This window comes from Pestalotiopsis fici, assembly GCF_000516985.1.
Source record: "Pestalotiopsis fici W106-1 unplaced genomic scaffold PFICI_Scf_11, whole genome shotgun sequence".
In the NCBI taxonomy this organism is placed as follows: Eukaryota; Fungi; Ascomycota; class Sordariomycetes; order Amphisphaeriales; family Sporocadaceae; genus Pestalotiopsis; species Pestalotiopsis fici.
Window position 1 is genome coordinate 1,336,279 of NW_006917101.1, and position 20,683 is coordinate 1,356,961.

General features: G+C 51.2%; 7 protein-coding genes across 7 annotated transcripts; 3 read left to right on the forward strand and 4 right to left on the reverse strand.

Annotated features, from left to right (window-relative positions):
* Window positions 1-1,215: 1,215 nt before the first annotated feature.
* PFICI_13391 (uncharacterized protein) lies at window positions 1,216-3,444 on the forward strand (the record flags this gene model as incomplete). The annotated part of the gene is made up of 1 exon (XM_007841972.1): window positions 1,216-3,444. The coding sequence occupies one exon, from the start codon at window positions 1,216-1,218 to the stop codon at window positions 3,442-3,444; it is 2,229 nt and encodes a 742-aa protein (XP_007840163.1).
* A 382-nt stretch (window positions 3,445-3,826) lies between these two features.
* On the forward strand, window positions 3,827-4,783 carry PFICI_13392 (uncharacterized protein; the record flags this gene model as incomplete). The annotated part of the gene is made up of 2 exons (XM_007841973.1): window positions 3,827-4,017; window positions 4,195-4,783. 2 exons carry the CDS (start codon window positions 3,827-3,829, stop codon window positions 4,781-4,783), a joined length of 780 nt encoding a protein of 259 aa, XP_007840164.1.
* A 54-nt stretch (window positions 4,784-4,837) lies between these two features.
* On the reverse strand, window positions 4,838-5,884 carry PFICI_13393 (uncharacterized protein; the record flags this gene model as incomplete). The annotated part of the gene is made up of 1 exon (XM_007841974.1): window positions 4,838-5,884. The coding sequence occupies one exon, from the start codon at window positions 5,882-5,884 to the stop codon at window positions 4,838-4,840; it is 1,047 nt and encodes a 348-aa protein (XP_007840165.1).
* Window positions 5,885-6,409: 525 nt separating this feature from the next.
* Window positions 6,410-8,298, reverse strand: PFICI_13394 (uncharacterized protein; the record flags this gene model as incomplete). The annotated part of the gene is made up of 6 exons (XM_007841975.1): window positions 6,410-6,870; window positions 6,934-7,021; window positions 7,091-7,328; window positions 7,406-7,521; window positions 7,658-7,827; window positions 7,893-8,298. 6 exons carry the CDS (start codon window positions 8,296-8,298, stop codon window positions 6,410-6,412), a joined length of 1,479 nt encoding a protein of 492 aa, XP_007840166.1.
* Window positions 8,299-9,005: 707 nt separating this feature from the next.
* Window positions 9,006-13,965, reverse strand: PFICI_13395 (uncharacterized protein; the record flags this gene model as incomplete). The annotated part of the gene is made up of 13 exons (XM_007841976.1): window positions 9,006-9,083; window positions 9,142-9,973; window positions 10,031-10,487; window positions 10,545-11,034; window positions 11,087-11,230; window positions 11,290-11,775; window positions 11,825-12,339; window positions 12,425-12,794; window positions 12,855-13,293; window positions 13,344-13,408; window positions 13,469-13,498; window positions 13,561-13,695; window positions 13,804-13,965. 13 exons carry the CDS (start codon window positions 13,963-13,965, stop codon window positions 9,006-9,008), a joined length of 4,203 nt encoding a protein of 1,400 aa, XP_007840167.1.
* A 1,943-nt stretch (window positions 13,966-15,908) lies between these two features.
* On the reverse strand, window positions 15,909-17,512 carry PFICI_13396 (uncharacterized protein; the record flags this gene model as incomplete). The annotated part of the gene is made up of 3 exons (XM_007841977.1): window positions 15,909-16,697; window positions 16,751-17,291; window positions 17,502-17,512. 3 exons carry the CDS (start codon window positions 17,510-17,512, stop codon window positions 15,909-15,911), a joined length of 1,341 nt encoding a protein of 446 aa, XP_007840168.1.
* A 1,054-nt stretch (window positions 17,513-18,566) lies between these two features.
* PFICI_13397 (uncharacterized protein) lies at window positions 18,567-19,787 on the forward strand (the record flags this gene model as incomplete). Its single annotated transcript, XM_007841978.1, has 1 exon — window positions 18,567-19,787. One exon carries the CDS (start codon window positions 18,567-18,569, stop codon window positions 19,785-19,787), a length of 1,221 nt encoding a protein of 406 aa, XP_007840169.1.
* Window positions 19,788-20,683: the final 896 nt, after the last annotated feature.

Sequence of the window (20,683 nt, forward strand, 5' to 3'; positions counted from 1 at the left end):
ATTATATTGGCCGTGGAAAGATCACAAAGCAGAAAGACGTTCCAGCACGAAAATGAATGCGACTGCTCTAATGTATGGGTATTGCGTGATGTTGGCGCCACTGAGCCTGGAAAATGAAGGATGTGATAATGAAGGAGCACCAGAGCTATGAGAAGAATATGCCGTCGCTTCTTGTACAAGAGATGTCGGATTGCCTCGACGAGATATAGCCCAACCAATATTTGGTGTCGTTCACGTAAACCGTGCACTAATTATCGTCTATTTCTAATCTGAATGGTCGTACGGAGGCACACAACCGCTGCCCTTGCGAAGCCGATGGGACCCTTCCGATGTCGTCACCCACTCGGCAGGAGCTCGACACTCACCCCACCTACCCTAACCCCGCAGCGTGTGCCCCTCGTAAAGTCCAAGTGCAGTTCTGCATTTGGGCCCACAAGCAGACAGCCACGGCGGTGGAAGTCCGCTGAGAGCAGCCACGATGATTCTCCAATTTATGAATAAAAAGTATTATGTACTGCATACCTAGACCACCGCTAACGTACACCTCCGTATTGTCCACCACCAAACCGGCCTCTCCAACCGGAGCACGATAAGTTTTGTATCGGCGTTCACTGCATACACACAGCTACCTTGGACTTCAGTCAATCTAATGACTCTCGTGACAACCGATTGCAATATTCTTGGGCTAGTATGAGGTCCATCTCTGCCCATTTTTGGCATATCGAGTACTTGACGGCAATGTTTGCTAGGAGCTACGTACATTAGCTCTCACACCAAGGCCTATGTCGAAGTCACGTACCTGCCTCTGCCTTCTTGCCTTTCAGTCTGTCTTGTGCAAATTGCTGGGTCGTGGTTACCTTGAGTGATGCTGAATGAAGATTTGGAAATTGACATTCCTTGATGTGTTCTATTTTGACCACTGTCGATACATTAAACAAGGAAATTGTAATGAAATCCTCCACTTATTTCTTCTCCAGAGTGCTTATTGTCATTGATACTGTCATCTATTGTAGCAAATGCCTTTGGTATGGTAGTCATCAAAACGCCCATCTTTATATGGTTCTGTTCAACAAAGCTGGTGATCGATAAACTCGCAACCTGAATAACGACCAATCTACCGAAGCGTGCCATATGCCAACGTACCTTCAGACTGCATCTCTCATTTCATAAACCACCATCATTTGCTTCATCTCAGAACTCCAGCAAATCGACACCATGAACTGGACAGAAGGCAATCTGGCACGCCACTCCCGTGGAAGAGCCAACAACGAGGTTCTCAGACGTCAAAAGCAGCATTTCGCCAGAGCGAGAAGTAGAATGCTGAGTGGCCAAGCCAGGCAAAGTCCAGTAGCAATATCTTTTCTCAATGATACGCACAAGCCCCAAGCTCGGGCCGAATCGGATCCGTCTACTTCTCAACAGCAAGATACGAATACATTCCAAAGTGATGGACGACCTTTCAATGAGTCACGGACTCCCTGGCGTATCCGGAATGTGGCATTTGGTCAAGATGACACTCGTGAAGCGAGGCAAGAAAGCGCCAGTCTCAGTCCTTGGGGCGCATACCAAGCTAGCAATCGTAAACGACCTGCCTTGGCCGAGATTTTCAACCAAGAACAAGCTAATGAAAAGAGACGCCGACTTCTTGAAAAGCCAGACTGGGCTGGTCTCGAAATGCAACAGCCAATAGATCTAGTTTTGCCTGGACAAACCCGCATGTCCAGCGGGCGAAGATGGAGCAAGATTGATCCAAACACTACAAGGCACAGCCTAGACGTCCAGCAGAGGGGACACCGTACACTTTCAGCCAGCAGAAATTACTCTAGCGAGCACGTCAAGACCTTTCAACAAAGACCATTAGGGCCCATTCGAGTCAGGATCGGGAGTCAGAGCGTCACCAATACTGCCGATTCTCCCGATTGGTTGTCAAGCGAAGAGCAGATGCAAGCACTTAGAATGCCTCGTAACAGGAGTCGAAGATACGCCCAGAATGAACCGCGTCGTGGATCATCAGTGTCATTAAGCTCGGGAGACCGAGAGTGCAGCTACTCCATGATTTCGACAGACGATGCCTCTTGTTCAATACAGACGAAGCATGAAGACTCATCCAAGATTCACCATCCCATCCCTCAACGCGCACATACATCGAAAATCCTGCAATGGTCCCCATCATTCAGATCGGATGACAGTGTGAGTGTCCATGCACAAATAGGAAGACCAAAGCGTTGGCCGCCCTCGGAAGTTGCTGCTGACATGCGTTGGCTTGAGCACATCATGCCAGCAGAGAATATCTGCATACCATTGACCCGTGGTTCTTCGCTCCTGGAAAGTCCACCACATCGACCAGACATAAGCCCAGGCATCAGTGAACTATTAGTACAAAGTAGTCAAGTGAACCACCGAGATTCTGAAGGAACCCCTGTGCATTCTAGTTCAGAAGAAGTCAGACGAGCTGGTTACCTTCAGCCTGTCAACCAGCCATCGATTCTCTCAACGGCAGCAAGCCAAAGCATTACAAGTCATGGTATACCTTCCTTTGAAGCATCGCATGGTATGATGCCTGGTGCTACGAAAACCTGCAAACGGCCGCCACAAGTCATTTCATCTATCGATCCACCAACAAGCGAACAAAGACACACTGGAATGACTGGCAATCCAAACAGCTTGGTCAATCGTACAAAAGACGCTAAATCATGCGATAATAGTAAATCTACGAAAATTCATGGGAAAGTTCATCAGTCAGAAGCGGACGATAATGATGCTTGGATGAAGTTTGTCTTTGGGGATTGCGAGGTCGACTCACATGCAGAAGTGTTTCGAGAGGCTCTACATGAAGCTGCCAGGGACTTGGCTTTACCAAGGACACCTCAGAAAGCGGCTAAGATTGCATTTGGTGGAGATATTAATTATGAAGTTGAAGCACCACAAACTTCCAACCAGTCAATCAGCGCACAGAGAGGTTCTGAAGAAGCATCAAGTAACTCTGCAACGACAAGTCGTTTTGCAATAATAGGTTCTCCATCTCCAGAACAAATGCCACCAATCCGGCATCAGGGAGAAATGGAAGAGGATCTTGTCACACCCCCAACCAATGTTTCAGATGACACAAGATTCACCACATCGCCAATACCTGTGGATGTATCATCTGGGTCCGGTGTACCACCCACAGACTCACCAAAGTCAAATGAGGCCACCGTTGACGGGTCCACGGTCTCCGAGATATCTCAACAGATATTTAGATTTGCAGCACCACGGACATTTGTTGGCAAGCTGGCAAGATCCGGAATAAAGCCGAAGGATATTCCGAGTCAATCTGCAATCACCGGGAGTCGTGGCCAGCGACGCACCACAACTGGTAGACGCTCAAAGAAGAAGAAATGGTCAGATGATAGGGCGAATATCAGAGAGCTGCCTGATTTTGATGAAGATCCAATAGAAGAATAGGGCCATGAGGAAATGAAAGCATTGGCCGGATAGTTCCATCACTAAATGAAGGATGGGGAAGGACTTGTGGAGGGGTTTTGGTTCTATTCCTGTACATTGTGCAGAGATCTAAAGAATAACTATATGGACGATTCAATTTGCAGTGGCCCTCTACTCCCGGCTAGCGATCTTGGTGATTTAACCATTATGTTTGTTCTTTACGTCCTGCCAATATATTGTTGGTGTGCAATGATCAAGGACTGTAGTATGCATGGTCAGTAGCCAATCACATCAGACTCCACACTGGCGGGCATCTCTTTTCGCTCCGCCACGTTGACTTGTCTATTAACCTTTCCACCATACTATACTCGACATTGCAATACGAGTTTCGCACCACACCAATATGTCACCTACAAAGCTAATAATAGTCTGCTGTCACGGGATTTGGGCTGGTGGCCCAGGACGGGGCCTCGACGAAAGCGAATGGCTCATTGCGCCATTTCAAGTGGGCGAGACGCCCACTTTTGTTGAACACATCAAGGCGGGATTGCGAGCGCTGAAGCAAGACAAGGAGGCAGTTTTGATGTTCTCCGGGTAAGCCTCTCACCAGACTTAGCTGGACGGAATAGCTTATGAAATTCGTCAACCCGTGGACCCCAAGTGTGAAATATCAACGCAGGGCAAAAAATGATAGACTGGAGCAAACATTTTATTGAAATGTTGATTTAAAGGGCATTCATTTTTTATTGATTGGCTAACACATTTGTACAGCGGTCCCACACGCAACGAGACCAAGATCAGCGAGGCCGAGAGCTACCACAACCTCGCCATTGCCAATTCCTACTTTGGCATCTTGTCGGACCCGTCCGAGACAAGCCGCATCGTCTCAGAGTCCCGGGCGCTGGACTCGTACTATAATGTGCTCTTTTGCCTGGTCAAGTTCTGGCAAGAGTGCCGCGGCCATACCGCTGCCGACGACGACAAGGCCTGGTGGCCGGAGCGCATCACCATAGTCAGCCACGCCTTCAAGCGCGAGCGCCTCGTCGACTGCCACTGCGGCGCCATTGGCTACCCGCTCGATCGCGTCGACTTTATCGGCGTCGACCCGCCGGGCATGTTGGATGGGAGCAATGCGGCCGCCATCCAGGGCGTCATGAAGGCCGTGGCCGAATGGAAAGAGGACCCCCACGGCACGGGGCCGAGCTTGGCGGGGAAGAGGAGGAAGAGAAACCCGTGGGGAGTACCCCAGGACCTCTTCTTGTCCGACGAGAGTCGTGGACGAAGCGGTGTCAAGACTATACTGGTTGATGGCGTTGAGGTATTGGACCCGAAAGTCGAGCAGCCTTGGAGCCTACTCTAGCATTTCCCAAGGATAGTGTATCAGATCACTTTCATATCTTCATATTAGGTGCAATCAAATCTTGGCAGCTGCAACTTGTCCCTTGCCGGCTCCCGCAACCGCATCTACAATGAATCGCACGGCATCCTTCATCATCGGGGGACTGAACTCGTGGCCCGCGTCTGGGTAGACATTGTCCTCGACGCTGATATCCCCACCCTTGTACCAAGTCGTCGCGGCACTCTTGAAAAAGTCCAGAAACGGCTCCGACTTGGCGTAGGGTACCAGTTTGTCCTGTCCGCCCGACAGAACCTGGAACTTTTTGCCCCGGATGCGCGCGTCGAGGACAGGTCGCAGCCGCGACTGCTCGGGCTCGGGCGCAGGGTAGCTGATGGCGCCCGTTCCAAACAGGATGCCCTTTGGGTCGTATTTGGCGACAGCCCCGACGAGAGCGGCCGGGAAGTCGGCGCTGCCCAAGAAGGAAGCGCCGGCGTCGGCCGCCGAAAAGGTCTGCAGCTTGGACTTTCTCGCACGATCCGAAATCAGCGCGGCATAGTCGGGGCATCCAATCACGGCGACGCCGGCCGTGATGCGCGGCTCGGCAAACATGGCCTGCCAGACACTGTGGCCGCCGAGGCTGACGCCGAGGGCGAGGTGCTGGTCGACGGACCGCGGGCCGCTCCCCGCGCCATTGTGCTCGCCGTTGCCAAAGATGTAGCCCTCGAGAGAGTCAATGAGCAGGCCATTGTCAATCACCATGCCCGAAATGACTCCAAACATGTCCTGGGCGTGGTTCTTGTTGCCCTGGCGCCAAGAGTGGTTGGCAATCTCCGAGACGAGCCGGGTGCCGTGGTTGCGCTGGTCCCAGGCGGCGGCAATGAGGCCGCGCGAGGCCGCGCCTGGCTGGCGGTTCCAGGCGTCAATGGCCAGCGAGGCAATCGTCGACATGTCTTCCTTGGCGCGCAGCCGTGGGTGGTGTAGCCACAGACACGAGACCGAGGCGGCGCCCGGCGCAAGCTCGGCGAGCCCGTAGATGTCGACGTGAAGGCTGGTGATGGCGAGCGAGGTCTTGGAGATGCTCGGCGCGGGGTCGGCCGAGGCCAGCGGGTTCGGTGTAGCCATATTATGTTCTTCTAGGACCGACTATTTGCGAAAGGAATGGAATTGCTGAAATGCAAAGTGACATACAGCAAGCAGACTTGTTCAAAGACGAAACGGTGACAAGAAGCAATAGAGTACGTAGATAGGTGAATGTAATTCCTCGGCTTCCCGGCTTGGCATTGGAGGGGTTTTCTATAGTTATAGGTGGGGTTCTGGAGGGGTTATCTCATAGTGGGCCCAGGGGTTCAAATGGCTCATATCGTACCTACATTAGCAGCCAGGTGTCAGTGTGAGACACGCTGGCGGACGATTTTAAGTCTTTCAAGGGTTAATGTAGGTATTTCAGGGAGGGTCATGGTTACACAAAAGCATGGGCAGCAAATAAGTTACTACATTTTGGTTCAGTCGTTAGTATAGGAATATCAAACAACATGTCTTCGGAATATTGGAGAATGACAAGCTCTTGAGTTGTCTATCTTATCGTCAAACTTTTTGAACGCCCATGCATTTCAGCCATGACCTCGTCAATCGTCAAATCATTTTCCATCAATCATGTCTCGCTTTATCATGAGCCAGTCTGCCCTCTAAATCCTCCATATCCTCGTCGGCGCCGGGCCATAGGACCTGTCGCTTCCACACGGCACGGATATTCATGGCAGCCACCCCAAGCCAGACAGCGACGATGAGGGCGCTGACGGCACTGCATAGCCACTTGATGCCTGGCGAATTAATGGCATTGGCAATCATGATGGCGCCCAGGGTGAGGCCGGCATTGGGAAAGACAAACGCCCACCAGCTGAGGGTAAAGTACATTCGCCGCGCACCCCGGAGACACGACACCACGGCCAGCGCAAAGAACCAGAAGCCCACCAGCCACACAAACATGGCGGCCGGCACGGCCATGGCCTTCCACAGCTCGCCAGTCGGTACTGATAGACCTAGATAGTCGGCCGGAATCACCCTCGGAGCCTGCATGCCCAAGGCTGCCAGTGTGCTCGAGGTGTAGCCTAGGTATGACTTGTGTAAGAATTATGCTTTTCGAGTATGGTGGGAGATGATGATCCTCTTACCTGCTGGGCCGACGGCCACAAACATTCCTGGCCTCTTACTTTCAGTGGGCAGCTTGCTATTTATAAGTCGTGTAAAGTATACCGTGTACTACTCCATGGTGAGTTGTCGCCGCTTTCCGCTGTTGTCTTTTTTATTTGATCCACGGCTCATACTTACCATGATGAAAGCAACACTCCAGCCGAGTCCCTCAAACACCAGCCCGCCAATGAATACAGACGTGGCCGAGGGCAGCGGCTGAGAAGACTCGAGAACAGCGGCAAGAGGGCCCAAGACGAGAAAAGGGTAGGCCGGGAGGAGCCAGGTAGGCATTGCATCCTTGACGGGAAGCTCCTCTTCATCGAAAATAATGTGGTACTGGAAGATGACGACGAGCAACGCCCCAGCCGCCTCGCACCTATTTGGAAATCCGTCAGATGATTGGACGAGCCTCCTTTGATCAAGAGATGAAATAAGTCCTCGCATGACACTTACCAGAACAAAATCTCCAGCGCCCGGACAAGCCAAGGACCCGCATTGGGTACGCCATACTCCTGGGTACCGTATATGATCAGGGCGATGGATATCCAGAAAGTACCAAAGTAAAAGGACTAGATGAGACTCAGCTTGACTATTCGGGAAGGCATACAACGAACTCGCTTCTGAAGCTCAGATAGCATGTACTATTCAGCGCGAAAGAAGCATCAATTGATAGCAAAAGGGGGAGCATAAGGCGAGATGACAGACCTCGTGCGGATGATGAAGACTCAATCGCAGTGCGCCCGGGTGCATGACAAAGCGCGCAGTGATGAGGCAGGTGAATGCAACAAACAGGACCAGATCGAGAATGAAGAAGACGGTGCCAATGGTTTGAAGACCGGGAAAAGTATGAGGCTGCTGGCCCAGTAATGTAGCCACTATAACAAGATTAATATTCATACAAATGTCTTTCTTTTTTTCTTTCCCAAGATCTCACACTTACCGGCACCGGTAGACATGGTGCACTCAAACCAAGCCCAAGTGAAGTGCGAAACGCGCTCCCGAACAGACACGCGCCGCGATGTGTACCCATTGGCATGGCGATGGCGTTCAATCAGCCTCGCCTCGGCGGCCGTCGAGGCGCTCGGATATGTGGGGGATGACGACGATGACGACGAGCCGTCATCAGAAGAGGAAGATGATGATGTGCTGCTACCACCAGCCGCTGAAGAAGTGGCGCGAGTAGTGGTAGCGTCATCTCTGGCTGTACTGGAATAACTGGTGCTGCTGGTGCTGGTGTTGCTGCCATTGTTGCTGTCGTCCTCATGGGCCCCTCCTGCTGCTGTTGCTGCCGGAGCTCGACCGGCCACTTCATCGGGAGGCATGACTTTATTCTGTGCCGAGTTCATGGTTGTATCCGTGTTCCAGGTTTTCTTGATATCATTGTGTAACCATCGCTAGTTGTTACTGGCAATTTCAAGCTTGACAATCACCGGTGCATGGAAAATTTGTCCAACATCTTATAAATTAAAGTAGGCGGATGAGGCGGGCCAATCGACGTCACGATATTGTTCATCGCCTGTCTAGCTGTCAGACAAGCCAGTAGTCAGGAACGGGCCTTGGTAGGGCGTCATGACTGTTTATAGACTTCGAGCCTATTTCTTCGTGCAAACTATTTATGTGGGAAACAGAGGGACACTGCATGCAATCACTCGTCCCACGCCAATTAAAACCCAAGTGAATAAGTATGAAATCAATTGTGCGTTTTTCATGACTCGCTAGCAAGATTGACTATAACAAATATCCTTCATTGCTGTTGTTGTGTATTGACATTTCCAGCGCTCTTTTGCAATAGATGCACAACTGGTTGGCGCTGGAAAGAAGCTATCGGAATGTTGATCAAGTTAAAGCTCGATAACTGTCCATTGTTTTTCACCAAACCCGAGAGATATATACATATACCATCCTGGTTATTTCCGCCTCGCCAATTGCGGCCTTCATGAGAATCGATGCATTACCTGGTTATCTCCTGATCTATGGGCGAATCACGTCCCATCCACGGACGTGCTTCATGTGCCCTTGCCAAGAAACCAGTCCACGATTCACGCGAATCTCCTTACGTTTGCTTCACTTGGCCTTCGTCTGGTTTTCCCATCCCCAGAGCCCTCACGAGTATGCCCTTGGCCACCATGTCCTGTTGGTGTATGTTGCGCGTACCTTGCACCAGTAGTATCTTCTCTGTTACGATGTACACTTCTGCTCCTTGCAGAAGATGATTCGCTCCCATTCTGATAGGCATGGATTATGGAGTTTCTTGGAAGCCTGCTCTTAGTCACTGCCCCCGCAGCATTAACGGCGGTGACGCCTTGATCTGTGCTGACACGACGTGGCAAAGCCGATATGGGGAAGCCACCTCCATCACGGCTGCGTGGTCTATATCCAGTAGTTTCGAGATCTTGTGGGACTGCTGTCCTACGCCTAGGAGATGCGGCGACCTCGATATAAGCAGCCTGTGACGACCGATGGGATGATGTTGGCGTCATAGGTGTTGACTGGGAACTATGATGAGACGGGGGTGTATATATCCGTCTGCCGCTCGAACGAGGGCGGCTGTGCCCAGACGACGAAGACGGCGCCAGCATTGAAAGTGGTGGTTGCAAGCCACTATCTGGCTCACCGTTGATGTGCGACTTGACTAATTCGGAAGCCAGGTTCCGGACTAGCACCGCAGAGTCCTTGTCTGCAAGAATTTGAATTGCATCCAGCAGTGATCGGAGGTGTCTGTCCCGTAGGCCATCGAGATATCCCGTATCGCGGGCATCTAATATGTTCCGTACAAGACGGAGAAGGTTTAGTCGAACCACAGCCTTCTTGTGGTTTAGCTTTTGTCCTATCCCCGAGAACATCTCAGGCCTCGCCAGTGACGATGATAAGGAGGGACTGAGACGAAGCAATTTGAGAAGCGGCTCGACAAGGTTGGGATCAAAGGCATTGACTTTATGGGTATTGAAGCAAGCTACAATGGCGTCGGTAAAGTTGCCGTTGATAAGATGGTCTTCAACCCGAGCAGTCTCATCTTGAAGCCTGCGACTTGTCAATACTTTTCTATCATAGAGGAGCTCGGGGAGATACAAAACTTACCACACAAAAATGGCATCAAGGGCGGTGGCCTGCCAATACTGGTCTGCAAGAAGAGACACATATAGGTCCAGACCCTTGTTCTGCCAAAGAAAGCGCCTGCCCTTGCTGCCGGAATGCGCCATGTCGCAGAGGATCGGTAGCGCAAATTCCTTGGGTGGTCGCTCGGTTTTCATAATCTTCATGAGCAATGGGATGATACCGTTGACGGCGGCATCTTCTTGGCGGTCCTTGTTCAGACGACAGAGGTTGAACATGGTGTTGAGAACTTGGTTGCAGATTTCGCGAAAGTGTGGGTGGCCCTTCTTCATGCTCAAGCCGAGGATGTCAATGAGTGCATCAATGGCGTCGGCCGAGTGGAGAGCGTCAAGGGTAGTTGACAACATTGACAAGTTCTTGATGAATTTGAGCATGGTGATTTGATGCGCCGGAGTCATCCTTCGAAGATCTCTCAGAACGCCTAATCAAGCAGGTGTCAGTACTGTAGTAACAGCATATGAAAACGAGTTGTACTTACTCTTGAGCACCTGCCGGTTTGCAACCATCTCCTTTACGTAATTCTCAGCCTGCGAGAACAGGTAAAAGATATTCACTATCCGGCCCTCAACGAGCTCCTTTAGCTCATCTCCATCGTCTTCGTCCAAGACCCTGTGTAGTACCAGTGCCAATGGGTCGAGAATCTTGTTCCTGGCAAAAATCCGACAAAAATCATTCTTAGGCGTAGGTCCCTGAAGTTCAAATACATTCCAGATACCATTGACGCCAATAAGGACAAGGTCACGGGCGCCATCATAGTCTTCGTCGAGGAATTCGACCAAAACATTGAGACCACCAGCACTGACAAACATTTGCAATGTCAGTGTGGATGTCGTGTACATCTGGCGAACAAAGGCAGCCGCCTCCAGCCGAATTTCGTTCGAGTATTGCCTTGCCGCAAATTTGGTTATGATAGGGATTCCGCCGACGAAACAGAGGTTCTCTTGAAGCTCGACATCATCCAAGATAATCTTTGATAAAGTAAGCATCGTGACCTGGCCATATTATAATGACATAACCTACCGTGTTGACCACCTTCAAGAGTTGCAGGATCATATGCTGCTGACTCTTGATCGTACACGGTTCCAGCAATTCGAGAATTGGAAGAAGACCATGGGCGCTGATAATCAGGTCTTTGACCTCGGCATTTTCCCATAACAGCGTCAACTTGAATTCTTGTTAGCAATATGTTCGAGACATGGCATTTTGCGAAAGGGGAAGCATACCAAATCTTCCGACAACTCCGACAATCTATCCTCTCCATCAATAGTCTTGATGGAGCGGACCAACTCTTCGGTCTTTTCGGTAAGTCTTGCATGCCGATCACGGGCAACGTTTGCTTCAAAATCCATCTCGTCCCAACCGGGATCCATAGATGCAAAGGGGTCGTCTTCATCTTCCTCATCCCCCAGCCATGAGTTATTAGACAGCTTGGAAAGAACCATCAAGCCGCCCGCTTCGGAGGCGCGGTCACTCTCGGGCTTTTCGACAATTTTATCAGTAGGCCCGAACATGTCTGAAAAGTCTTCATCGTCCTCATCTTCAGCAAATCGCTGGATTTCAATGTTGGAACTTGTTCCTTGCAACTGTCGATCCGGAAGCACCGACGGCCGGGAGGCAGCCTGTCTTCGAAGACTTCCGCCAGGGGGTGTATAAGTTGACCGTGGCAGGCTCTTGAGGTCAGAAGGATGGAATAGCTGAGGGGATTCAGGCTGTATCAATTAGTATATTGCATGGCATAAGATGGCTGAAGATACAAACCTTCTTCATCTGACCAACCCTCTGATTAAAGACGAATTGGTCGTGTTCGTCGTTGCCAAAGACGTCGGAATAATCTTCAATGGAGTGTTCCCTAAACGCAAGAGCATTCGGCCTCGATGGCAATTCGAACTTGGCCTCCAGTCCTTTGCCCTGTGATTTTGGTCTCTGATGGCTTGTAGCAGGCCGCCTCCTGGGCGTGGACGATGATTTCCTCCTTGGTTGTGGCTCAGGTTCGGAATACTTTCGCGGCTTTGGGGGCATTTTCCAATGTGGTCGAATTGTCTTCTCCTGTGGGTCCTCTTCCTGAACGCTATTCTTTCTCATGGTCATCATCTCGCCAACATTTGAATCGTCCCAATTGCCCGAGGTTTCCCGCGAAGAAGTGCTGGTGGCGAATTGCTTGATTCTGTCCGTCGAGAGTAAGCCCCCAAAATGATCCTGAGGCTTAATGTGAGGAAGTTGCAATGCAGTAGGAGAAATGGCTGTGACGAAATCGTTATCCCAGTTATCATCATCTGCACGCTGGTCAGTATGTGCTGATCGCGAAGAACAGCAGCTCGATCAGATAACAAGAGCCGACCCAAACAGTGGTCAACCTACCGTCAAGCTCAGGAGCAAGATATTCCTCCGCTATTGGTCTCGGTTTTGCCAACGACAGAATTCCTTTGGCAGGCGTAGAGAGCCGCGTTGTCTGCTCTGGTACAGCAAAGCGAGGCCCTAAGCGAGGGTGCAAAGCTTCGGTGGGATTCGATCCCGTTGAAGCACGCAAATGGGAATGTGAGTCCGAGTCCAGTGCCTTGTTCCATTGTTTGACCTCCTCAACAGCCTGGCTGAAGTTTCCAGGTGCCTTGGCCACAGGAGCGTCACTCCGGCGGCAACCCACAATCCAATTGTGTTTGAGTAACTTCTTTGCACTTACTCGAAGATTTGGATCTTTTTGGAAACACTGGATCAAAAAGTCACGAGCAGCCTGTCTCAAAGTAAGTACCAACATGCTCTATGCTGATGGGATTCGGCAAGTGTTACGTACCGAAGAAACGCCTTCCGGCAGCGGAGGATGGTCATCGTTGACTATAGCAAACAGAGCGGGCATTGCCTGTAAGTGGTGATATGGCGGCTTGCCTTGAAGTAGCTCGATGACGGTACAACCCAGACTCCAGATATCCGAGGCCGGTGTGGCACCGGACAATTCAATGATTTCTGGGGCCATCCAATACGGAGTTCCGACTACTTGATGTTCCTTGTCGGGCCCTGAGAGAGTGCTCGTCGACACACCAAAATCTGCCAACTTGACTTTGCCATCCTTGGTCGTGAGGATATTGGCGCCTTTGATATCCCGATGTATAACACCTTGGTCGTGCAAGTATTGCAGGCCTTGTAAGACCTGAGTCATATATATTCCCACAAGGTTCTCAGGGAATTTTCCGTACAACTTGCAGATCGAATGTAAAGATCCATTTTCGCAGTATCTATCTCGTGTAAGCAGATATCATGAACAAGCCTCGATCTAGTGGCATACTCGAGGATAATATTCAAGCAGTCAGTGGATTTGACAAAGCCGATATATTTGACGATGTTGTCATGCTAAAGTCACAGTTAGCCCACCATTTCTCGGCGTCGAAAAGTGATGCAGAGTATAAATACGTGGAGGTTCTTTAACAAGTCGATCTCAGCCTATCCCCAAGTCAGTATCCTGATTTACAATGTTGCTTCTCATTCGCCATTGGCCGGCGCACCTCTATCATCCGCAGCTCGCTCTTGGGCAAGTTCACTAGTTTGATTTGCTTGACAGCGACGGCTTCACCAGTTCCCCAGTGAATTGCCTTGTAGACGGCTCCAAAGGCGCCCTTGCCCAGCGGTTCTCCCAAACGCTGTATACGAGATTCTCAACATTAGCGAAGTGTCCTGCTGAGACAGTATGAGGAGGGGACCGTCTCGGTGCCGCCTCCCTCCTTGTTGCGTCCGAGAACAACACATACGTAGTCTTTGAGGCCCGGATCCTGCAGCGCCCTCTCGCGTCCACTACTGCTATCCTTTCTCGGCGTCCCGGGCGTTCGTTCGTGCCTGGCGGCTGCAACAGCCTGCTTGCTTCCGTTGGACGACGTCGAGTGGTTCGAGGAGTGGCCCGAGGTGGGCGCCATGGCCGGTGGTGGTTCGTGGGCAGCTCACAGCCACGTACGTATTTGTATTCGGTGCCAGCGCCTTCCAGCCGGGGGGGTCTTTTTTTGTGTATTGACGTTTTGCCCCCAATCGCGTTACGAGATCGTATCTGGGCGTGTGGGGGACGAGGCACGGGCGCTCGATGTTGAAATCTGGATCATTTGTTTTCTCGTTTCAACCTGGTCCGTCTTCTCTGCTTCTGTTCCTTCTTCTGCTGCTTCTGCGGGCCTCCGGTGCCTCTTCACGGGTTCTTTCGACGTCTCTCACATGAGTAGGTTGGGCGACAGCAGCACGTGGTATTTTCGCAAGGCTGCAATGTTTTGCTCACTTCTCTCTCTCTCTCTCTCTCTCTCTCTCTCTCTCTTTTCCACTTCCTTCCTAACGCCCAAGGTGACGAACGTTCGGGGCGGCCGTTTGATTGCTTTGGGCTCGCGGACTGCGCCTAGCTGGGGTGCAGGTGCCTGGCGGTGCCCTTTGGCGAACAACGATACATACAATTGGCAGCTAATGTGGGGGAGTTTTGGGCGTTGTAGGTGCCGGCTCCAGGCAATATCCCTTCAGCGAAACGATTGATTACCTCGATATAACCCAAGAGACTGTTCGGGCGTCAAGGAAGTAAAAAAGGTTCAAGCGAATGTAAAAGTTGAGGATGAATGGATATTCTCTGCGCTCTACTCTCTCCCCATCTCATTCCCTTGATCCAAAAGATTGAAGAAAATCAGGGAACGACTAAAAAATAAATAAGGGCAGTGTGCCGCGAAACCGTCACCCCAATTCATGCAACCGTGGCTACCGTGGGTACAATTAAACATGCACCTAAAGCACAAACAAGCCCATGCAGGCGGGCATTAACGCCGCCAAAGCCTTTCAGGCACTTTCACTTGTCTTTCGCTTGTCAACCAATTTGTTTCATATCCCAGGTAATACCATAGCTGATGCATGTGCCAATCGCGGGGCTCGCATGGCCAGTTCCTTGATCATAGGAATACAAATAGCGGCCGCGTTGGAGATCCGATTGCTAATGGCGGCCCCATGGATCTAGATCCTGCTTCGGGTCTCCATGTGCAACAGCCTTTGGGATCCTCTTTGGTGATCACATAAAAGCAACAAGCAAAACACCACTACAGTAACTGTAGATCATGCCCTCAATTTAATGCATGCGCTAGAAGCAGTGCTGCTGGTTGTACGTGTAGCGGCACTGCGCGGCGAGGTACGCACCTATCTGATCTGTGCCTGAGACCACACCTACCTACAGTCTGGTAGCCACAGGTAAGCCAAGTTCACTAAGGTAAGGTACCCCAGCTTGGACGGTCCAGGTACGAGGTCCCTTGAAGTAGCTGACAAGCAAGCCATAAGCTTCAGCAGTGTCACGTACCAAGGACCCTTAAATGGTTACCTACAATCATTCAGACTGATCCAAGTGCAATAATAAGCAGCTGGGTTGCAGCCTTTCTTTATAACCGACCTGATCAAGTCAGCATGGCAACATCATCGGATCTTGACTTTCGCGTGCCGATTGGCCAAGCTGCGATAAGACTAGGGTAAACAAAGCAGTATCAAAATACTGCATAGATTTATATCTGCTATGTGACTAGACATTGCAGAGAGCTTTGAATTATTTCGACATATAAACCAACGCTCCAAGTGTAGAACGTCCGCCCACTCGTGGCGCTTCCATGAATTCGAGCACACCACAACAGTCGCCATGTCTTCCAAATGAGACATGCCCGAGGGCGTATAGAGTATCGTACAAACAAGTTTGCCTTGCCATCATCACGGCAGTTTTGCCTTAAATTTGGCCACGATGACATCCTTCATCGTGGCTTTTCTCGTAACGCCTGAAACCGAACCAAAAACTTCATGACACTTCCATCAAATCAACCTGTACGCCGCCCCAACTTTTGCTTCGCTGTTCTTGAAATCATTATTCCGAAGTCATGGATCGAGTGAGACCAACCGCAGCCCACCACTGGTCAGGAATGTCCTGTCGGGCAGCCAATCCTTGAACGATGCTTTGCATCTGTGACAACCACTCAAGATTATCAGTGCTGTCCTCGTCTGCAGAGTTGTGCGCGTCTGTAACCCCATCAATGAAGGGACGACGTCCACTGTGTGGCGTCGCCTGTCTGTAAAGGATTTCAGTTCGTAATTCTGCTTCTGTGTCATCTTCGTTATCACTGTTGGCATCCTGGTCGACTGGATCGCATGGTGGTTCAATGCCATCTTCCGGGTTAGTGATTGACGTGTTGGACGAATTTCCAGTAGTATGAGATGCAGCAGCAGAAACAGTCGTGGACGCAAACGAGGAACCAACGCTCGGCGCATGTGGATCAGGAGTGATAGAAGATTGCAGAGTATCCCAGGCACTGTCATCCTCTGGACTACGCTCCCGATCACCAAGCCCGCCGAGGTCTCGATCATAGCTACGGTCGCGGTCGCGGTCGCCAGAGCCATCAAGATGTCTACCAGAGCCACGACCTCGGTCGCTAATTCCGCTCAAATGCCTGGAATAGCGGCGGTAGCCCCGGTGTGACCTCGGTGTGAAAGCAGGCACAGACACCCCCAGAATTCGGCGCAAGGCGCTGCTGTCTGGGCTTCTGTCACCATTTTCGCTCCTCAGATGCACAGGAGTCGTGGAATCAAAACTACTACGACGGCCAAACGACGAAAACGGTGGGAATGGTGGCCGCCCCGAAGCTTGTGATGGTTCACGCTAGATTGATCAAGTCAGCTTCGGTTTCCATGATGCAGAAGGGGACTTCTTACCGAGCGGCGGGGCGCAGATCGCTCCCGGCTTACAGAGCGACTGTGATCATCATATCGATGCGATCCCGCGCGAGCCATGTCATAGTAAGCGTTTCCTTGCACGCGCAGTAAACCATCCTCGGCAAATAGTGATGAGTGAGGATCGGGAAGAGAAGAAATGGAAGGATACGGCGGGCTGATACGCTCAGCCGGACCTGGCTGGCTGGCTAAACGCGTGTCCCATTCTCTTATGGACTCGTGGTCGAAAGCAGGGTCGTTCCAGATGTCATTGCGGCGCACACGAACAGACGGTCTGGCGACCTCAGCTGGTCGCGATCGGGGTGCAGACGGCACACGGTCGCGCTCCGTATTGCTGGCGGTGTCAGAGGCGCCAATGTCATTACCCTGCAAGACGTGAAGCAATTGGAGGCGATGCGCACGAATCTCATGAACGCGTCGTCGATCAGTACGACGGATGGGTGATCGCGCAGTCGCGGGGTCTGCAGGGTTCTTGAGTGCCGGCTTGGAGGAGATGTCAGACTCGACAGGGGCCTGGAAAAGGCTTGGGTAGGACAAAGTTAGCACATGGTGCCAGCAAAAAGCTGCTATGCGGTTCGGTGTCGCATCGAGCGATTTTTTGAGGAGCGCAATGCTCAAAATGAGAAATAAATGCGAGGTAACGAGATTTCGAGATCTTGATGACAGATGCGACGCGACAACATGCGATAATCGATGAAGCGCGCGTTGTGGCGCGCGGGCGGAAACGACTTACGGAAGGCCCATCTTTGGTCAGTTGGTTGGTGCGGGCGTCGACGTGGGCAATCAATGAACGGGGCGGGCGAGGCTAGCGTTGAGTCTGATGGCGTGTCTGGGCTGCAAAGTGGCAGACAGACAGACAGTATGCGACCAGAGTCAGAGATAGAGAGAGAGAGAGAGAGAGAAAGAAGAAAAAGAGACGGAAAAGAACTGATAGCGCGCTTCGATTGAAAGAAAGAAATGAGAAAAACAAATTGCAAAGACGACAGTGTTTGTGATGGTGATGATGATGGAGATTAAGTCGAGAGGCGCAATGCGCTGCGGTCGACTATTACTCTCATCAAACGGTCGTCGCAAAAAAGGACGGACCCGGATTGCCCGTTCGTGGGGTTGGTTTTGGTTGTGGAGGAGTTAGAAGGGGAAAATCTCAAGGGGATGACGATTGCTCTTTTGATCGCGAGCCTGGCTGGGGGGGACTTCCGATAGCTTTGCTTGGGGGAGGAAGGCACTGGGAGATCGCGAGTAATACATAATACAAGGTTGGAATCCCTGTTTCAAAAAATTGGCGTCCGATTGCTAGTCCGTGATAGCGGGGTACGAGCTTCGGTAAGCTCATCTCGCCCAAATTGCACTGATTGACCCCTCGGATCCAAGTCCCCAAGCCTGGACCACTAACAGGAGCAATTTCGCGGCGACAACATTCCCCTCCATTGGCTGGCACGTCCTCTGTGGTCCCTGTCGCGCGTTCCAGGCTTCTGACTGGCCAGCCATGGTGCAAGGCCGACCTGATACAAGTGCAAGTCAGCCTGCTCGCGAGCTAGAGCGGAACCACAGGCTATCAGCCCACGATAACTGTTGCTCGGGGGATGCACAGAAACAAACCAAGCCGTACACTTCTGGCCGCTTGTTGGATGACTCAAGCATGAGCAGGGGCACATTCACAATTTGTCCCCGGTCCACAGTATAAACTACAAACAACAATAAACGAAACAAACGCTTTCTTCTCTATCCTGTGTACTGGTCCAGGCTCCTCCGTACATAAGACCGCCAAGCTTATTTGCCACACATCCCCCTACCCAGCATGATTGAGCTGGGTCTGGCCAGGGTCCAGAAGCTCCTGCAGAGCACGCCGCAGACGTGGAAGGCCATACACGTTGCTGGCACAAATGGCAAAGGCTCGATATGTGCCTATCTCACGGCCATGCTGCGTGCCAACAACATCACCTGTGCCAAGTTCACCTCGCCTCACCTCATCGACAGGTGGGATTGCATCTCCATCAACGACAAGGCTGTCCCGGAGTCTGTGTTTCGCCACTACGAGGACCTGGTCAAGCAGCGGAACACGGATTGGCAGGTCGATGCCACCGAGTTTGAACTGCTCACGGCAACCGCCTTTGAGATCTTCGAGGCCGAAAAGGTCCAGGTGGGTGTAGTTGAGGTCGGCCTTGGTGGGAGGCTCGATGCCACCAACGTCCTGAAGCACAAGACTGTGACCGTACTCTCCAAGATCGGCCTGGATCACCAGTTCCTGCTCGGTGACACACTGCCCGACATTGCCTTGCAAAAGGCCGGTATAATGCGCCCCGGAGTTCCTTGTGTGGCTGACGCCAGTAATCCTCAATCTGTTCTTGATGTCTTCAGAACGCATGGCCAGGAAGTCGGCGCCAGCCTTAAAGTCGTAACCTCCGAGTCAAGTCCAGTTGTGGCGGCATTGCAAGAGCATCTAGAACCACATCAGAAACAGAATCTCGCAGTCGCTCATGAAGCTTTTCGAGCTGCCTTTCCTCAATACGCTCATGCTTCAGATATTCTGATATCTGCTGCAAGGAATATTTCATGGCCCGGCCGACTACAGCTTGTCCAGATCAAGTCTCTCACTGACCGCGAGGAGCATGCCCTTCTCGACGGTGCCCACAATCCACAATCTGCCGAGGTCCTGGCAGGGTACGTTGACCGTCATTTAAGAGGCAATTCTGCGGCAAAGCCTGTAACATGGGTTCTTGCTGCGTCTCAGGGAAAAGGCCTGACTGAGATCATGCAATTACTCATACGCTCTGGTGATAATGTTGCCGCTGTAGAGTTTGGCCCGGTAGATGGCATGCCGTGGGTACAGCCGATGAAGACGAGTGCCATCTTGAACAGTGCAGCTTCTCATAATCCAGCCCTGCAGCATGATTCAGGCACCAACCTTCATGATGCACTGCAATGGGCGACCAGTACCGCGAGTGGAGGGCCACTTGTCATTGCTGGTAGTCTATACCTCGTTTCTGACGTCCTGAGGTTGCTCCGTGACACCAAGTAAATCCAGCCATAACCAGAAGCCATGCACGTAATGCTCAAATATCAAGTCCAATCATCTTGCTGTATAAAGGCCCATTAACTGGTCACGACTTCTCAAGGCGGCCAAGGATATCTGCCCATATCTCACTCTCACATGCACCTCAAAAGGCACAATTGAAGAGAGCTTTGATGGATGATTGATTCAAGAATTGATGATTTCGCATCTAGGCGTATGAATCCTGTTGCCAAAAGAACTGATGTACATACACAATTTATATATGCTTAGAACCATTATTATTTCGGCTTCTGATTACTGAAGCAACTAAACAGTGGCTTCCTTGGGTATACGTAGCAGACCCCACCGTATTACCTTCACATTCCTGGAGAACTCCAAACGCATTGAAACCATTTCCCTCATACCACCAAATGCATCGACTTGCCAAAATCATTGTGCGGTGCGCTCAATAATTGCTATGATCCAATTACAAGCACCATCAGCATCGCACACCTACCACCGGTCGGAAAGCAGACCTGCTTATCCCTGGATTGCCATCGTTCATGACCTCGGGATTCCCGGAGCTGAGTAGAGATGTAGCAGTGCCATTGGCATTTTACAGCCAGACTTATCCTATTCGTATTGAAGTTGTTGTTCGGAGTGAGTCAGGGCTTCGTGGACCTTGTAGTTTTGTGAAGCTTCAGGCACAGACGGGCCACATCAATGAGACGCTGAGTAGCTCGCCGTCAAACCCGTCGAGATTTCAAGAGTCTGGCGACACGGCGCTTCTGTTGGACTAATTTTGACAAGTAAGATAGTCCTCAACAAGCCGTCCATGGCGGTCCAGCGTTTCCTTTGTGACTCTCGAAATTCACTCAGTCATGGCGTTCATGGAACTGCTTTAATCACCATGAAGCGCGCAC